Source organism: Exserohilum turcica (genome assembly GCF_000359705.1).
Source record: "Exserohilum turcica Et28A unplaced genomic scaffold SETTUscaffold_21, whole genome shotgun sequence".
In the NCBI taxonomy this organism is placed as follows: Eukaryota; Fungi; Ascomycota; class Dothideomycetes; order Pleosporales; family Pleosporaceae; genus Exserohilum; species Exserohilum turcicum.
This window is the reverse complement of record NW_007360037.1, coordinates 535,539-552,668: the sequence shown is the minus strand read 5'-3', so window position 1 is coordinate 552,668 and position 17,130 is coordinate 535,539. Positions and strand designations below refer to the sequence as shown.

General features: G+C 55.4%; 6 protein-coding genes across 6 annotated transcripts; 2 read left to right on the top strand and 4 right to left on the bottom strand.

Annotated features, from left to right (window-relative positions):
* Window positions 1-1,456: 1,456 nt before the first annotated feature.
* SETTUDRAFT_39754 (uncharacterized protein) lies at window positions 1,457-2,782 on the bottom strand (the record flags this gene model as incomplete). The annotated part of the gene is made up of 1 exon (XM_008027928.1): window positions 1,457-2,782. One exon carries the CDS (start codon window positions 2,780-2,782, stop codon window positions 1,457-1,459), a length of 1,326 nt encoding a protein of 441 aa, XP_008026119.1.
* Window positions 2,783-4,542: 1,760 nt separating this feature from the next.
* Window positions 4,543-5,502, bottom strand: SETTUDRAFT_80160 (uncharacterized protein; the record flags this gene model as incomplete). The annotated part of the gene is made up of 1 exon (XM_008027942.1): window positions 4,543-5,502. A coding segment is annotated over one exon (960 nt), but the record flags the coding sequence as incomplete, so codon positions are not given.
* Window positions 5,503-6,202: 700 nt separating this feature from the next.
* Window positions 6,203-7,553, top strand: SETTUDRAFT_110425 (uncharacterized protein; the record flags this gene model as incomplete). The annotated part of the gene is made up of 6 exons (XM_008028052.1): window positions 6,203-6,268; window positions 6,382-6,499; window positions 6,560-6,600; window positions 6,656-6,764; window positions 6,816-6,910; window positions 6,963-7,553. The coding sequence occupies 6 exons, from the start codon at window positions 6,203-6,205 to the stop codon at window positions 7,551-7,553; spliced, it is 1,020 nt and encodes a 339-aa protein (XP_008026243.1).
* A 415-nt stretch (window positions 7,554-7,968) lies between these two features.
* Window positions 7,969-10,147, bottom strand: SETTUDRAFT_110413 (uncharacterized protein; the record flags this gene model as incomplete). Its single annotated transcript, XM_008028051.1, has 4 exons — window positions 7,969-8,058; window positions 8,165-9,864; window positions 9,943-9,988; window positions 10,061-10,147. 4 exons carry the CDS (start codon window positions 10,145-10,147, stop codon window positions 7,969-7,971), a joined length of 1,923 nt encoding a protein of 640 aa, XP_008026242.1.
* Window positions 10,148-11,258: 1,111 nt separating this feature from the next.
* Window positions 11,259-11,978, bottom strand: SETTUDRAFT_169349 (uncharacterized protein). Its single transcript, XM_008028050.1, has one exon. The coding sequence runs from the start codon at window positions 11,826-11,828 to the stop codon at window positions 11,457-11,459; it is 372 nt and encodes a 123-aa protein (XP_008026241.1). The 5' UTR covers window positions 11,829-11,978; the 3' UTR covers window positions 11,259-11,456.
* Window positions 11,979-15,932: 3,954 nt separating this feature from the next.
* Window positions 15,933-17,049, top strand: SETTUDRAFT_28658 (uncharacterized protein; the record flags this gene model as incomplete). Its single annotated transcript, XM_008027904.1, has 2 exons — window positions 15,933-16,970; window positions 17,026-17,049. 2 exons carry the CDS (start codon window positions 15,933-15,935, stop codon window positions 17,047-17,049), a joined length of 1,062 nt encoding a protein of 353 aa, XP_008026095.1.
* Window positions 17,050-17,130: the final 81 nt, after the last annotated feature.

The window sequence follows — 17,130 nt, the reverse complement described above, 5'->3', positions numbered from 1 at the left end:
GAAGAGGGGGGGGGGAACGGCGAGGTCGCGAGGGAGATGGGGGTCTAGAGAGGGCAGAAAATGCCGGCGGCGGGAGGGCTTGGATGTTTTGAGCAAAGGGCGTCGCAAGCCGCCAAGGAGCGCGGAGTCTAAGGCGTTAAGTGGTGAAGTAGGCCGGCGACGGGACCACGGCAGGGCCCTCGCGACAGCCAAGGCCATACGCCGGCTTGATCGGAAGATCTGCAACACTCGCCGCGCCCGCGAGTCGAGGGGCCTGGACTGGATGCTTGTTGTCTGCGGTCTGCGGGCGCGCATGTGGGCGTGGGCGAGTGGGTGAGGGCGCGGGCGGGCGGGCGGGCGAGCAAGGGCGAGGGCATGGTGCACAAGCACAATGAAAGGCCTGCTGCACCGTCCATGGGGGAGTGCATCTGGTAGAGTAGTAGTATATTGTACAGTGTGGTAGTGCGCGCGACCGCCCACAAAACAATGACGACGACGTGGACCGGGGGGGGCTGGCACACGGGCACACTCTGCACTCACATCAGATCAGACGGGCGTGGCAGCACGAGAGAGATGGAGAGAGAGAGAGAGAGAGAGAGAGAGAGAGAGAGAGAGAGAGAGAGAGAGAGAGAGAGGCGTGGTGTGTGCGCTGCAGACAAGAAACACCAAGCCCTGTCAGCCCGCCCTTGTTCGCTGGACCCCCAAGACACGACAAGAAAAGACTACATGTATGTCCCAACACGGAGACGGGCTGGATTGGGCTTCGCTTCGCCGCACGCCGCGCCACAGCCGCCTCGAAACATGGCCAAACACGTCCGCCATGACCGCCATGACCATCACCATCGCTACTGCTACATGGTGTACTTGGACATGCTCGGCCGCCACACCGAACCCCTCGCTTGTACCCGTCGCACGGCAGACCGCTCGCCGCTAATGTCCGTGTATCTACCGCTACTGTAGAGTAAGTATGTACCGTTTCTTTCCCCGCCCGCAAGCGTTGCTCTGTTGGTTCGCTCGTGTGCTCGCAACCATGTACTATAATACTAGCACCGATATCCTATGTAAGAAAAGGTTTGGCCCTGGAAACCCACACCCAATGCCCGCCGGCCCGCTTACACCTGCTGTGTACAGACATGGACATGCCCATGGCTGAATTCAATACATGCATCCATGACTCGCCGCCGCCGTGTGAGCATCGGCGCGCTTCGGGCAGAAAGTGAAAGCCTGCATGACGACATTCACAGCTTATTCCACCTTTATACGCCCACGCCCATGATTGGCATCCAGCTCCATCCCATCCATGTACGCGCACGGCCCCGGGATAATACCACTATTCCCACAATGTACCCGTAGACGTCGGTCCATGGATTCAACATTAAAGCCGCCATGCTAACTCTGCACAGCGAGTCCGCCTCTACATACACACACGGGGGTATCACGACCAAAATAAAACCAAACACATGCCAATCCAATCCCTTCATGATGCAAGCTCCGCCACAGCCCCTAGGAAAGACTGCCACATGGACAGCCGCTCCTCAACCGCCTGCTCGGCTGCCGCCAAGCGCCGCTGCTCCTCCCCCTCGGCCTCCCACGCTAACACGGCCTCCTTTTCGTCGCGAATCCCCACGTCCGTCGGGGCCAGCGCTGCCGCTTCTTCAATCATCGTCACCGCCTTGACCCTGCTGCCCGGCTCACCCATCAGCCTCAGGCATCGTGCATGGCGGAACAGCATCTTAGCCGACTGCTCGTTGCTAGGCGCCCACGTAGCCCCCGCGTGCTGTGCAAATCGCGCACTCGCAGTCTCGCACTTGCGCAGGTGCTGAATCGCCACGCGTCCGTTGCCGCCCACCAGTGCTCCCTCTCGCCACTCGTCGTTGGCCATGTCCATCTGCAGAAACTGCGCGTGCAGCAGGTTGAGCGTAAAGTAGAGATCCGCAATCTTGTTCACAAACTCCTGCCCGCCCGCCTTCTGCAGTCCGGCCCATGACGAGCTGTGCCGCATGCGCTCCAGCGTCCGCAGCGCGTATGCCCACGACCCCGACGCTGCGTACACGTTGTTCTGCTGCCATTGGCGCTTGCCAACGTCTACACCCGTGCCAATCTCCTCAATCGTCGCCTTGGCTTCTGTCCACCGCGGCCTCGCCACCTCGGCCTTGACTGCCTCGGCCAGGCCACTGTCAACACGCCCAACAATCTGAAGCTTTGGCACCCCACGCAAAGACGCTGCAATCGGCTGCAAAAGCCCTTCCTGCATCTTGGGCGAAAAGAAGCGCGTTTGGGCGTAGTTGAGTCGGATCGACGCTTGCATCGAGACATGCTCGCTCGTCGTCGAGTTGGCATCAGACATGACCGTCTCAATGTCCAGCTGCTCCAACAGCTTGGGCAAGTCGGACCGCAGCATCATGATTTCATATTCGGAAAACTGGAATACCGACCGCACAAAGGCTGGCTTGGACAGCGTCATATGCATCACATGGCCGTCAAACAAGCTGACCTTGCGAGCATCCGTGGTAATGACGGGAATCCCATCGCCGAGGAAGAGATTCCGCACGTCCATGCCTCGGCACGTGATGCGTACAAACTGGTTGCGCTTGATCATGTAGTCCGACGCTTCGGCATGCACTTGCTTGTTGGCGCGGAGAAGGGCTGGCGACGGGTTGCTTGGGACGCGCCGGCTGAGGTTGCTGATGATGCGTGGGTCATGCTCGAGCTCATCGTCCCACGAACAGAGCAGCACGTCATAAATGTTGTTGCGGATCTCGCCAGGCAGGTCCAGAAAGCGGAAGGGCTGAAACGACGACATGATGGCGACGGTTGTGGCTGTGGCTGTGGCTGTGGCTGTGGCTGTAGCTGTGGTTGTGGCTAGGTGGCTAGGTATAGGCTCCTTGGTAAATGGGAATGGTAATGGTGGGTGCTGGGCGATGGGCGCTGGTAGTGGCAAGGCGTGGCGAGTTGGGATGGACAATTGCTTGGGAACTTGTCGAGACTCGGTTTGTCGCAAGGAGTGAGTCTAATGTTGTTGCGGTGGTAGTGTCGCAAGGGATGGGAAGCGGCAAGGCAAAGACGTCGCTTAGCACGTGTCGCGAGGGTATAGAACGGCAGTCAATAACAACAGATGGGGAGTGTCGCGGTGGAAGTTTGTCGCTTAGGAAGAGTTGAGGCCAGGGTGTCGAGTTGCATATATACTTAGCGCGTACAATGGCCTTTGTTGAAGAGAAGAAGAAGAAGAAGAAAAGAAGCGGTAAGAGGATGGATTGAATTGTGTGCCCCGGATTCGCAATCCGAAGGGAAATTTTCGTGGTCCAGTCTCAGACGTGCAGGGACCAAGACTGCAAAATTGACTCGCGGCTTTCTCTTGGGAAACTCGGGGACCACGAGCTTACTTTATGTGGCGGTCGAGTCTTTTGCAGGGTGCAGAGTGGGCCCGCCGTGTGCTGGAGCGTCGCGGATGAAGGCTGTTTTGTTCCTCGGGCGGATCCGTGAGCCTGCGGTGCGGAGAAGAGAGTAGGATGCGAAAGCCAGCGGCTGCACAGTGATGTCGTTGTAGGTTGCGCTAGCCCGTGTTGGGCCGTAGCGCGCTGGCTTTCCCGCGCGTCCCCCTTTGGCCCTCCCCGTCGGAAAACTGCGTGCCGGCGCGCCGAGGCACTTGGACGCCGGTCTTTGTTCGAACAGAGCTCGGGGTCCACGGGACTTTATTCGGATTCCGTCCGCCATCTGGGAATGAATACTTGAACACACGCCCAGCCACGTCCTAATGGCCTCCTACCCCCAACACCTACGCCCCTTCGTGTTCGACCGCCCCCCCCCCGCAACCTCACGCGAACGGCTCACCACGCCAAGCGAATCCCGATTCTGGGCCCGCGTCCTCAGGCATGAGGTGAAATGCAAAATGCAGCAGACACGGCTGAGAGGACGGCATGCAGACGCGGGCATGGACAACCCCCTCACCATCACAAGATAACACACTCGTCGCCCACTGCTGGTCGAGCACTGCAAACACCAAGACTGCAACCCTCAACCGCCTGTGCCGCTTGAGCCTAGCGTACCAGCGCGCGCCTTGTCATCTGCACACGCCAACTGGGATTGTGGGGGAACACGAATGCGAATGTGCCCAATACCGGCCTGCATTGGATGGCGAAGCTGGCAGCCCCATGAGGAGACGTTGTCGAAAAGCGCTCATGTCATGCGCTCAGACATGGTTTGGTCGTTGCCAAGCTGTTTCCGGTGCACACGTCACGTGATGGCGGTTACGACGCTCAGTGACGTACGCTGGTTTCCCATGCATGGTACAACCACAACCGACAAAGCATACCGGCGCTGACACCTGCGAGCATCCTTTTGTCTTATCGTGGGCCAGGGTCAAAGCCAGGGTCTGGGTCAGCGTCACCGTGACAGGTCCCTGCATTGATAGCGGCGCTGTGCTCGGTGATCATCGTCGGGTTACAGGCCAGCTTGCCAGCTGCCAGTGCCATCTACACCGACCATACGGCGACGTTTGGGAAAAGAGAGCGTCTGACTGGCCCGCCTCTATTGCAAACTCCTGCCCTAGGTACACTGCACCGACTTCTTCCTGCTTTTTTTCCTCCTGCTCGCCTCTGTCCTCTCCATCTCCTCCAGCCATAATCTCCCGCTGTCTTCAAGGTCATCAATCGTCCGCTCCCTTATCAGCCTTCTATACGCTTCGTTGACCAACAAGTCAAATTCATGCCCGAAACCAGATATTCCAAAACCACTAAGTGAAAATCTGACACAGCTCAGCGGTACCAGGTTGTGACCGTGCAACCAGCGTCTCATGGTGTTCAACCACCTCGCTACAACACTCTTTTCGCCTACGCCTTCCACCCAGCAATTCGCAATCTTATACACCTCGTCCGTTGGTTGCAGAAACTCGTGAACTGGAGGCTCCGGATGCCATTTGGCCTCCAGCAAAACCAGCCTGGGGAAATACTCGGTCAAGGTATGCGCGTCTCTGAGAATCTCCAGAAACGTCTCTCCGGCAGTGTTGTGCTTGGCATGCATTCCCATACGAGAACGCAATGGGCCATATGGCCGAGTGATGACATCGCGGTACGTGTAGCGCACCCAAGTCAAGTTCCTCGCCACTCGATCGGGGAACACGCGAAGCAGCCCCGTCAGCGGCTTCAGACTCTCTTCTCGAGAGCTGTAGCTTGTTGATAGCACGATAGTATTGGTGAGATATAGCATCTTTGACGCTTCGGCATAGACTTGCTTGGACACAACAAGTAGGTTTGCGATCTCGTCGCTCTTTGTTTTCTGTTCCCAAAAACTCTGGTCGGCATGGGCCGTGTAGTATATCCCTGTCGGGCGATGCAGGTAATAATAGTATATCACATCTCGCAGCTCCCGGGGAAGATGGAACAGCCCGAATGAGCCTGTCCATCGCGGAAGGGTGTCGGAACAAGAGGATGTAGTAGATTCAGTATGCGACTTGCGTCGCCGGGTGACGACAAGCGGGCCAAACGCTTCTTGAAGTTCGGAAATGCATGATGCTTCTGCTGGAGTAGTCGGGAGTTGTTCTTCCATGACCGCCATCTCTGCGTGGCAATCTGGTCATGTGTCGTGTGCGTCTGCCATGATGCTTGGAAAAGAGTAGACGGGCGCTGAGAGTGAGGATGTTGACCGTACAGCATTGATTGTCGTTCTACTTGTAGGCCCCCAGCCACATTGACTCACGGCCTCTCTGCGCGTATTGAGTTTGGCTTGTCTTGTCTTGACACACCGGTAATATATGCTATTGGTCAATTAATGGGCACTTTCATGCGATCAATGCTTGCACTCGTATAGCCCAGAGTCATTCGATACTTGGGCTTGTCTGTGCCACTTAGTAGAAAGACTATACTTAGAAGCTGTCATGTGTTGACGTAATGCGGCAATGGGGCGACTGAAGCGTCATAGTCGGAGTCTCCATTGCCAGCTGCCCATTTTGAGCATCACGATAGTAATCGTGGTTAGTCAGGCTGAACAAAGCTTGATTTCCGACTTTACTGGTGTGCCGGCATGGTGCTGATGCCGGAATGTCGCGATGCGCGTGGGAGGGGCGGGACGGAGTGAGGCGTCTGTCAGCCGTGGCTCCGGCCAGCCGAAGAAGCACTGACGTCCAAGGTTCGCAAAACCTCCGCAGCTCTCCCAATCCCAAACTTCTGCCAACACTCCCTCAGCCCACCCAAGTCTCCATCTCCTCACACCTTGTACCCCATTCATCATGTTCGCTGCTAGGCAAGCTTTCACCCAGGCCCAGCGCCGCTGCTTCTCGGCCTCGGCCCGCCAGGTACGGCTTCCAAGCGCAGCTGCGACTGCTTTTCTTGGTGGGGCGGCTGAACGCTTTCGCTGCTTCGCAATTGGCATCGCCATTCAACGCAATACTGACTGAAACGGCTGCAGAACTCCAAGGTCACTGTCCTCGGTGCTGCTGGTGGTATTGGCCAGCCATTGTCGCTGCTGCTGAAGCTCAACCCCAGGGTTAACAGGCTCGCGCTCTACGACATCCGTCTTGCTCCCGGTACGCATCTAGCCATTGGCTTTGCTTCCCATTGAGCTCGTGCTAAACGATGCTGTCTAGGTGTCGCTGCCGACATTGGCCACATCAACACCAAGAGCGAGGTACGACACTATTGAAGGCTACCTGCAAATGATGGACTGACATGCAAAAAAAAAGGTCACCGGCCACGAGGCCACTCCCACCGGCCTTGCCGATGCCCTCAAGGACTCCGAGATTGTCATCATCCCCGCTGGTGTTCCTCGCAAGCCCGGCATGACCCGTGATGGTAGGCATTGAAGGCGACAGCAGCTGGTAGCACAGCTAACAAGCGGCGCAGATCTGTTCAACACCAACGCCTCGATTGTCCGCGACCTCGCCAAGGCCGCCGCTGAGCACTCGCCCGAGGCCAACATCCTGATCATCTCGAACCCTGTACGTTGAGGCGAGTGGCGCAGCTGTTCAGACACGATGCTCATTCTTGCAGGTCAACTCCACCGTCCCCATCACGGCCGAGATCTTCAAGTCGCAGGGCGTCTACAACCCCAAGCGCCTCTTCGGTGTCACGACCCTCGACGTTGTCCGTGCCTCGCGCTTCATCTCCCAGCTCAAGAACACCGACCCCGCTATTGAGAACGTCACAGTTGTCGGAGGTCACTCTGGCGCGACTATTGTCCCTCTTCTGTCGCAGTCTGGCTTCAACCTCTCTGGCGAGAAGCTCGATGAGTACGTCAGGCGCGTGCAGTTTGGCGGTGACGAGGTTGTCCAGGCCAAGGACGGTGCTGGCTCTGCTACTCTGTCCATGGCCATGGCTGGTGCCCGCTTCGCCGAGTCTCTGCTCAAGGCTGGGCAGGGCCAGAAGAACGTGATTGAGCCGACATTTGTCGACTCTCCTCTGTACAAGGACCAGGGCTGCGACTTCTTTGCGTCCAACGTAGAGCTGGGCCCCAACGGTGTGGAGAAGATCCACCCCGTTGGCAAGATCACCGACTACGAGCAGAAGCTCCTCGACGCCTGCCTTTCTGACCTGAGCAAGAACATCAAGAAGGGTGTTGACTGGGTCAAGCAGAACCCATAGATTTCACGACATGAAGAAAAAAAATCATGGGTGATGAATGTGTACTAGTATAATGACATGGGGGTTGGGGTCTGATTGGACTGACCGGACTTGGGGGGAATGAATTTTCTTGGTCGTCGAGGAAGCCAGGATCTCGGGCCATGGGAAGGAAATGGGGACGTGTAGATTTTGATGTGTAATTTAGCATGGCAAAATCCTACTCATCTTTGACTTTTGGGTTGAGTGATTTGTTTGGGGACGAGTGTTTTTTGTATTGTTGAAATCTACTAACACATGAAAAGGGGATGACAGGCAAGAGAAGCAGATGGAGGGATGCTCGCTTGATTTTTGAAGACAGAGAAGAAGAAGAAGAAGAAAGAAAAAGCAGCCCATCTATATGTGCTCTATCTAGCGCGTACACATGGTCTATGTATGTCTACAACTTTGCCTTTGCCGCGTCGAGCGTGGGCAGCATGATGTCGCGCATGTCGCCCGCCGCCTCGTTGAGATAGAAGCTCATTTTGTCCTGGAAAGCCATGTTAGCAATTTGGTCTTTTTATTTGGCAACAATGTGCAATGAATGAATGATTGATGGATGGATTGAAGGATTGATGGATTGATTTGTGACTTACCGAGCCCAATCCCTTGGAGCACACGTTGAACTGAATCGAGTTTTCGTTAATCATGTAGGCCAGGCCCCAGCCGTCGTCGACGACCTGGCTCCAGCCGTAGCCATTAAAGTACTCGCTGGAGAGCTGGGAGCTGGAAATGTACCAGGTGGACGAGTAGGCGTATGCGGCGTCTTTGAAGAGGGCAGGCACGTCCTCGCCCGGCTGCAGGCACTTCTTGAGGCCAAACAGGTGGCGGTCGACGCCGCGGCCGTCGCTAGCGTCGGAAATGTACTTGACGTGGGCGTCGAGGGCGGCGCGCAGCTTCTGCTGACACTCTTGGGGCGAAGCGTCCGGGTTGGCCATGGCGTTGCAGAAGGCGACGCTCTCGTCGGACACGGTGCGGCACGTTTCTGTGCGGCCCTGCTGGAAGCGGCGCGTGGCGGCCGACTCGTACGTGGGGCGGTTTTTGCCGTAGAACTTGTGGTAGGCGAGCTGGATAATCATTTGCACGTAGGCGTCGGGGCTGCACTTGAACTTTTTGATCAGGCCCTTGCCGTAGCCCTGGTAGGCCTGCACGCGCAGCTCGTGGGCGCCAATCTGGCGGGCAAAGTGGGCCTGGGCGTCGACAATGTCTTGCTCGAGTTCCTTGGTGAGCTCGAAGCGGAGCGGCTTGGGGTTGGGCAGGTCGGAGCGCACGCTGGGGTCGTCAAAGGGGAGGGCGTTTGAGAAGATTTGTTGGTTTGCGTAGTCGTTGAGGCGGTGCGTCGGGGTGCCGTCCATCATCGAGTGCTCGCCCATGAAGCCAGAGGTGCCGTTGTCGTTGATGATGAATTGGAGCGGCTTGTCGAACCAGCGGTTGGCGCCGTCGCCGTGCCAGTACTGGTGTGCGCGCTCTTCCAGCGTGACGGGCGAAGCATCGTCGAGGCACACGACAAACGAGGCCGACTCAATGTCCTGCAGCGTAGCGGCGTTGACGGGCGAGTGGGCCTTGAGCTTGGGGTACACGTCGGACCACACGTCGCGGTTCTGCGATGTGAGGCTGCCGACAGCGGGCGCCTTCTCGGCGTTGTCGTAGATGCGCTTGAACTGGAGCTCGAACTCGCTGGTGTTGAGCTGCTTGCCGTTGATTTCGTGGGCAACCTTCCAGAACTGGTTTTTCCGCATGACAAGGATGTGCTTGTTCTCCTGGTACGGGAACTTGACGCTCGTGTCGGCGGGCTTCTGGGGGACACGGCAGGCGTTGAACATGTGCTCGTACGAGCTCATGGCCATGGGCAGCTTCTTCATGTACTCGGGCTCGAGGGTGCCCTCGTCGACCATCTTCTTGAACTCGAGCACGGCCGTCGTCATGGCGGCGGCGCGCTTGGCCGGGTTCCGCCTCTTCTTGTCGTCGCGGTGCGAGTAGAAGTAGCTGACGTAGGGCACAACGGGGTCGCGGTAGGCCATGTAGGCCGCCTCGTTCCACCACTCGTAGATCCAGTTCTTGTGCTTGGGGTCCTCTCTCCGCGCCACCAGGCGCTGCTGCAGCTTCTCTCCAGGCCCGCCGGGGGCGACAAACTCGCTGACGGCCTTTGTGGTGGCATCGTATTCGCTCTGGGAGAGCAGCGGGTGGACCGACTTGAGGTAGCGCTTGGCCGTCTCTTCGAGCGTGGGGACTGGGAGACGCGGCAGCGATTCCTCAAAGCGCAGCATGGGCCCTTTGCTGTAATCCTCCTTGTAGCCTTTGCGGGCGTCGTCGTCAGCGCTGGGATAATTTTTGCGCGGGGGGAGGAGCCATATGAGGGGAATAGTGCGCTTACCTGCGGGCAGACTCGACTGCTTTCGTGCGGGCGCCATTGCGACAATCTACACACAGGAAATGGTCAGTACACGGCGCCTTGTATTTTTTTTTCACACCCCGCCCAATGAATCGCTTACTCTGGGTTTTGCAAATGCCTGCTGGGTCAAACGGGGGCTGCGAAGTATCGAGGAGGGTACTCGCGCGCGTGCGGCCCTGCTGAACATGCCAGGTATTATATGGGGGGGGGAGCGACGGGGAAAGGAGAGGGAGATAAAATGACAGGAGATGATATCAGAAGTCCTAGCTTTGGTCAGATCCGAGGCGAAACGAGCACGCGCAGACGCTGCTTTTACTGGGGTGAATGCCGTGAAGAGAGAGGCCACGGGCTTGGGCCGAGGTTGAGCCCCAAACAGGCTAAGCGTAGCCGGCATGGAAGCGTGACGTACTACCACTACCACTACTGCTGGGCGGCTGTGTGCCATCTGACGCCCGCTGGCCCGGTGCCGCCCGCCCATTTTGCATGTGTTTGGATGGATTGCGAATGGGTGTAGCAGTCCAAGACACCAAGACGGCACTGCATCCATCTTCCGTCACGCCGGCGGCAGTCAGCAGCGGTGGTGGTGAGGTCTCGCGGCTGCTCCCCACACCCACGGCGCTCCCCACCACAGTGAAGGGCCATGGCCCGCACGGACGCAGCACGCCGGCAGTATCAGACCAGCCGAGGAACAAGAGCCTTGTCTTCCGGCCGAGCTTATACGGAATACTAACTAGTACGTAACACTGAAAGGTGAAAGGACACTCTTCGCACCCACGTCTCCTTCTAGCAGTACCAGCTCGGCACGTGACGTTATGTACGTGACGTTATGCACGTGACGACTGCACGTGACGGCTGCACGTGACGGCTGCACGTGATCCAGGCTGCATGGCCGACCCCGACCCCGACTCCGAAGCTCCTGAGACTGTCACGGCAAGAGGCCGTCTTGGTTCGTTGCACCATGTCCAAATTATGTAATGTGAGCCCTTCAGACACGTCACGTCACGGCACGGATGCGTCAGTCGCAAAGACAAATGCTCGACAAGGCAGGCATATATTTCCGCTTGCTGAATTCCGGATTCTTCGCAGCCATACGCGGCATGTCGCCAGTCTAGACCCGACTAACCCGCCATCCGTACTGGATGGCACTAATATACAAAGACAAAAGGGATGCCTCCAACACCAATGCTAGATGGATCCCACCCTGCACTCCTGTGCAAACTCAGATACAAAAGAGAGAAGGAAAGAAAAAACAGGTGGCAGACAGCCGGAAAGAACAAGATCCGGTCTGGCATGAGAGGGGTATACAGATGAAGAGAAGAAAAGGTGGTGCTCCAACGGTTGCGAAGACCACGGCCGCATTGAGCATCGTTGCGACCCAGACGTTTTGGGCTTCGGCGCGCAAGGCGTCGGCACGTGTTACGATGGATATCCGGCCTGTCACATGTTTCGTTGGCGGGCTCGGTGCGCACATGTCCATCATGTCAATGTCGACGAGTCTAGTACTCGGTCCAGTGGCACTTCTCGCCAACCTTCTCAAACTCCATGTGGCGGTTCATCCGGCGGCGCGCGCGCTCTTCGCGGCCGAGACAGCAAAAGAGACGTGCGAAGCCGCTGCGCTTCCGTGGCTCGAGGCCCTCGAACGGGTTCTCCTTGTATGGCGAGCTCGACGTCGACGACACAGGGCTCAGCGGGATGGTGGCCTCGGCGAAGATGTCCCTCTTGGGCGCCGGCTTTTCTGAGTTGGCCGACAGCGGCGACGATGCATGTGGCTTGTCCAAGGGAAACGATGTGTCGAGTGGAGACAGTGTCTGCATGTGGCGGTTTGCGCGCGGCGAGGCTGGGAGGCCACCAAAGGGTTGGGAAGACATGACGAAGTGATGGCAGCTGCTTTTCTTTTTCTTTTCTTTTTGGCGATGCAGTGAAGGTCGAGCGAGGCCAAGTGTCTGTGTTGTGGCGTGTGCGTAGGCCCAGGAACGACAAAAGGAGTCGTCTATACAGTAATATATACACACACGACAGGCGGTGCTTCTGCGGGAGCAATGGGAAAGGAATGGATGATGTTGGTATGGCGTGGGAACAGATAGGCCAACGACGGGGGGAGCAGGCGTATGTTTATGTCGATCAAGCACCCAGCGCGGCCGCGCAATTCCATCTGACCTGAGCCCAGGGGCTTGCATGGCATGTCGAGCTCGCGCTCTCGCTCTCGCTCTCGCTCTCTCTCCACGCCAAGCCTGGCTGCCAGGGGGGCGGGGCTGAGAACACCCGCGTTTAAACTTTTTCCAACGCGAATGCCACACTCGTGCAGCCGGCTCACGGTGCCATCCGCCATGCATTTGCTCATGCCCTTTTTTTGACGCCTCTTCCTTGTCCTCGCCCTCGTCCAACCCGCAGCCCGCCTTATTGCTGCTGCTGCTCTGCCTGTCGCATCCGGCCCACCACCACGCGCACACTGCACCGCGGCAGCCACAGGGCGGGCGTATGGGCGGCGCTGGCCCATCAGCTTCTGAAACTACGCCATCTCTCGTTGCGGCCACGGCTAGTCCTCAGGCTGCTCGTCATCTGAGGGGCATGCGTCGACGTCCCCTATTAGCGTCGTCGAGAGTCAGCGAACAGGTTCCTGGGAAACGAGGCCCTGCTGTTGGCCGTCGTCGTTTTGTTTTTGGCCGCTGCACTCCTTGAAACACCGCCAACGTCGCATGAATGTTGGAAACAAAAGCGACGGTCCGCCCGTCACGCGATTATGACCGCCCCATCCTGCTGCCCTTAACAAGTCGCCTATTTCCCTATGTTTATGCGCAGCAGTTGCAGGATTTGTCTTCGCCCGCCGTGCCGCACGCCGTCCAACGTCTTGCGATTGACATGCCGCCATGCACTCAAGAGTTGGGCCTCGCCAACCACACTTGTGACACGCCTGCTGCGTGCGCTTGTTATCAGAACTGTCAAACCACGTTGGATTGACTTTCAAAAGGCCCGGCTGCCCACCAAGTGCTGACGGGGGCTGCCCGGTACAACTGCCCGTGCACTATACCTGTCAATCTACCATCCCGGCACTTCCCTGCCGCACGGAAACTCCTGGACGTCGGTTATCTTGCTGCAAAGAAGCCTATCGCCAGTGCCGTCATGGCTGACCACGAGCATGCGCCTTGGGCTGCTGCATGAATGCTGAGATGAAGACTCTATCTCGTGCAATGCCTCTCCACACGACCAAGCTAGCCGTTCTTTTTGCAATTTATCCACGTCTTCTTACAGTCCGGCCTGGAGCGGTGCATTTGCGGCACAGAACAACTGCCGCGTCAATACGTGTATGCGAAGGGGTGATCATGTCTGCATTTTGCACCGCGCTTGTATACACCCGGACGGCGCAGCACTATGTATGTAAGCTTGTTGGTCATGTTAGCTGCATGCATCGATGCTTACCCCAAACAAGCAACACTGTTGATGCCAGATAACCACAGCAACGGCAGGGGAGCAGGAATTATCGAAACATGTTGGTTCTATCACTTCCACCACTCGGCTCGACCCTGACCGACAAGGCTTTGAAAGCCACTATACCACTTACGCTAGTCCGTCACTGTACGCCACACAATTAATCCACTCGACTATATCCCATAATCACAGCGCCATAATCAATGGGAAACGCCCTGCGACTCGTGCTCTCGCAAATGCCGGACATCCAGAAAAAACGCCACCTTGTCTCGTTCCGGACAGTCACATGCTTCGGACAATTATATACTAGAGTAAAACTACAGTGAAACCAAGGCTTGAATATCTGTGTATAAAAGATACTATGATTATAATACGTGGGTGGAGTAGCTTGTTTCACCCACGATTTGGTGAAAGTGAACGACTCGACTTGCCGGTACGGCTAACTCACCCGTCATGTACGTTGTCCATTGGAATCAACTAGGTACGTAAACTACTCGCCATGTGGGAAACTCTCCCGTGGTATACGTTGTCCATTTGAATCAAATCGCGTGCTGAAATGACTCGCTGCGTAGTATGTATGGCGCGTACAGGTATATGTAGGCTACAAGCGCAAACACTGATGCTTTGGAAATTGAACAATATGAGGAGCTTGTAGTTTGATGTTCGCATTTATCCGTAGAGCTCTATAGCATGACACTACAACGCAGCAGAAGTCGATAGTATGCTCTTGATGATTGAAAACTACCATGTGTAGTATTGGTCGTTTCGGTTATGTATCTGGAATTGGAATATTTCCATGCTTGTAGTGGATACTGACAACAACCACTATTCAAGTTGGCACTCAGGCCTCTCTTGTTCTCCTCATGCTGCTATACCAAAAATTGTTGCCTCTAAACAAGGAACTTAACCGCCGTCCTGGATGCGTTTGTCTAATCTCGATGTGTACTTGCGTTAGTGACAAGGAAGAACACATAATCAGCTACATTGGTAACTACTACAGCATCATCTACTATTATTCCGTATCATCGTGGCTGTATTTGGTCTGGTAGGGCCTTCTACCCTTGTTCACGAGGCGAGGGAATGAGTATAAATACTGCAATCTTCATACCCAGTGATGTTAACACCCACAAACTCAGTAACATCACATTCCTAACCTTCCCCATTGACGCTATCGCCCAAACCAAGCCTCAACATGCGATTCCAGATGAGATCTCTCCTCGCTACTAGCATTTTAATCTATCAGTAGTTTCAGGCTTAGCAACAGCTCCGCAGATTCGCACGGCTACATGCACGGGAAGCCAGATATGCGTAGGCTTGGAATTCGCATAACATACGCTACAAGGCTACGAGATCAACAGCTAGTGCACGGGAAGCTATCCCATATTACTCTTGGTTGAATCAGAGCTAATTTCGCGACTTGTGACTGATGCGATCTAGTTCCAACAAAGACGTATCCTAGATTGCTACCAGTCAATACGCGGCTACACTTGGTGAAGATACGATCCAAACCTCATGGCTTCCACAAACTCTTCGTCGCTCACTTGCCTATGCGTACTTCGATGATAGGCCACTCTGCTTTAATCATTAGTTAGTTCCGAAAATGCATGCCTGACTGCACCCGACCCTGCAACACTCGCCTACGACATCGTTCAACTAGCACTGGCCTCCCGGTGGCCTGTCGAAAACATTGGAAAAGCCGCAAATTCAACCACCAAAGCAGAAACATGATGAAAATACTCGAAATTAACAGCCCGCCTCCTCTGCCGCCATTTTCCGGGAAACGTTCAGTCCATATTACGTACCAGTGTTTCACATGCAGCTTCATTTGGTCTAATATCCCATTTAATGCATGGTTCCCGCCACCAACACCGCCACTATTACTATGACGAGGGGTATGCAAACATATATGTAAGAACAAACAATATTTGTGCCGCACCGGTGATATATTCGCCTTATCCTGGGTTATATTCGGACGAGGAGGCGACGAGGTAAGCTCTAGCTTCTCACCATCTGTCATCTCAGACAGTGCTCTTCACCAACATGTTTCACGTGCTACCCATGTCCCGTTTTGAGCTAGCTTGGGATGGGAAAAACCCCCGAACACTTATTCACAGATGCAAGGCGTCTGCCTTTTCACAAACCAGTATGCGCTTTGGATTTGGAGATGTGCAGCAAGCCAAGGTCAAACTAACACAGCACTGCATCTTGTGAAATCGATGGAACCAGTACGAAATGACGGTATACGTTACTGCTACTACCATTTCCATTCTAGCCATGTTGGTCATAATGTGGAATCTAAACGCGATGCTGCATCCACGACCGAAGTTTGTATTACATCCACCAGCTATGTGACTGGTGCTCGCGACAACACCTCCTCGGCGCCACCCAAAGCCAAGGTAGGAAAACAATCGTAACCAGAACACGTTGCGCACAGTAAGGCCAAATGCATGCAGCTTTCCATGTCTTCGCATCGCCACTTTCTGTCCTAGTCCCTCACAAACTGCACAATGTCCATGTAAGCCGCGGCTGAAACATACCAAATTAATATGAAGCAGGATAACAAGGTGAATAGAACGCTAGACTCTCCACTGGAGTACCCCGCTGCGCTTCTTAAGAGCCGTTTCCATCGTCCAGAGTACCTCTACACTGTCGTCGACGGAGCACAGCATCTCGATGAATGCGACAATGGCACCCTCGATGTCTTCACCAAGGCCGGTATCGAAGCGCATTTGTCACGCAAGAAGGACTGCAATCTCAATGGTCTCGTATCGACATATGAAGACGAAAAGATAGCACTGAAGCGCGGAAAAGGGGAGAATTCAGTCAAACTGATACTGAGGACGAGTGGCTTAGTGCCAGCATGGCTAACAACTGGAGATATCAAAATCCCCATCTGGGTTTCTCAGAAAACCGAGGGAAGCCCCCGCGTGAAACACGCACAGCCCAACGTGTGGATTTGTCTCGACGAAGCGAAAGTCGTACTGGACATACCTGATCATCTCTGCGACAAAGGCGAATGGCTCGTTCATGGCCATTCAATCAAGCAACGAGCCGCCGAACGCATCGCAACACAACATTCCCGGATACCAAAGCGCAATACAGACGTGGAAGCATATGGCGTCTTTGACGACGAAGAAAGAGAAGGACAAGACAAGCGCTCAAACCGAGAACAACACCACCTGGTCGAAGACAAACACACAGAGAATCCAAGTACAAAAGACACATCCTACTTCCTCGAGGAACCCTGCATTCCCACGCGCAAATCCTCCCTAAGGAGCCTCAAGCCTAAACCCAGTAACCCCCCGCCCACCGCCACCACGCAGAGCCCCCAGCTCCGCCTCGCAACGCGCAACGCAACAATCACGCTTACAAACGCTGACCAGTCGCACGCTGCGTCACTGATGAAGTACGCTCTGCTAATGGCATATGGGAAGAAGCCAGAGGCAGAGGAAACATGGCCCCTCGACACGTCTTCTATATCGAGTCTCTCATCACCAGGCGCGAGAAGCGAGAACGAAGACGGGGAGAAACAAGTGTGGTGCGAAAATCTGGAGGTGAATATCGATGTAGACATGCAGAGCGAGGTATCAACAACAACATCATCATCTCCTCATCATTATTATTATTGTTCCATTAGAGTCTAGTGAGCTCGAGGCTATGTAAGACTTTGGCCGAGGCCGTTCTAACTAGATTTATTTACAAATACGAGTTTGTGCTTGAAGTGTGTCTGTGGTGCTTCGGCCT

What these genes read in the sequence shown, in the direction of transcription:
- SETTUDRAFT_169349 (XM_008028050.1), bottom strand. Translation starts at nt 11,828, where the DNA reads ATGTCTTCCCAACCCTTTGGTGGCCTCCCAGCCTCGCCGCGCGCAAAC.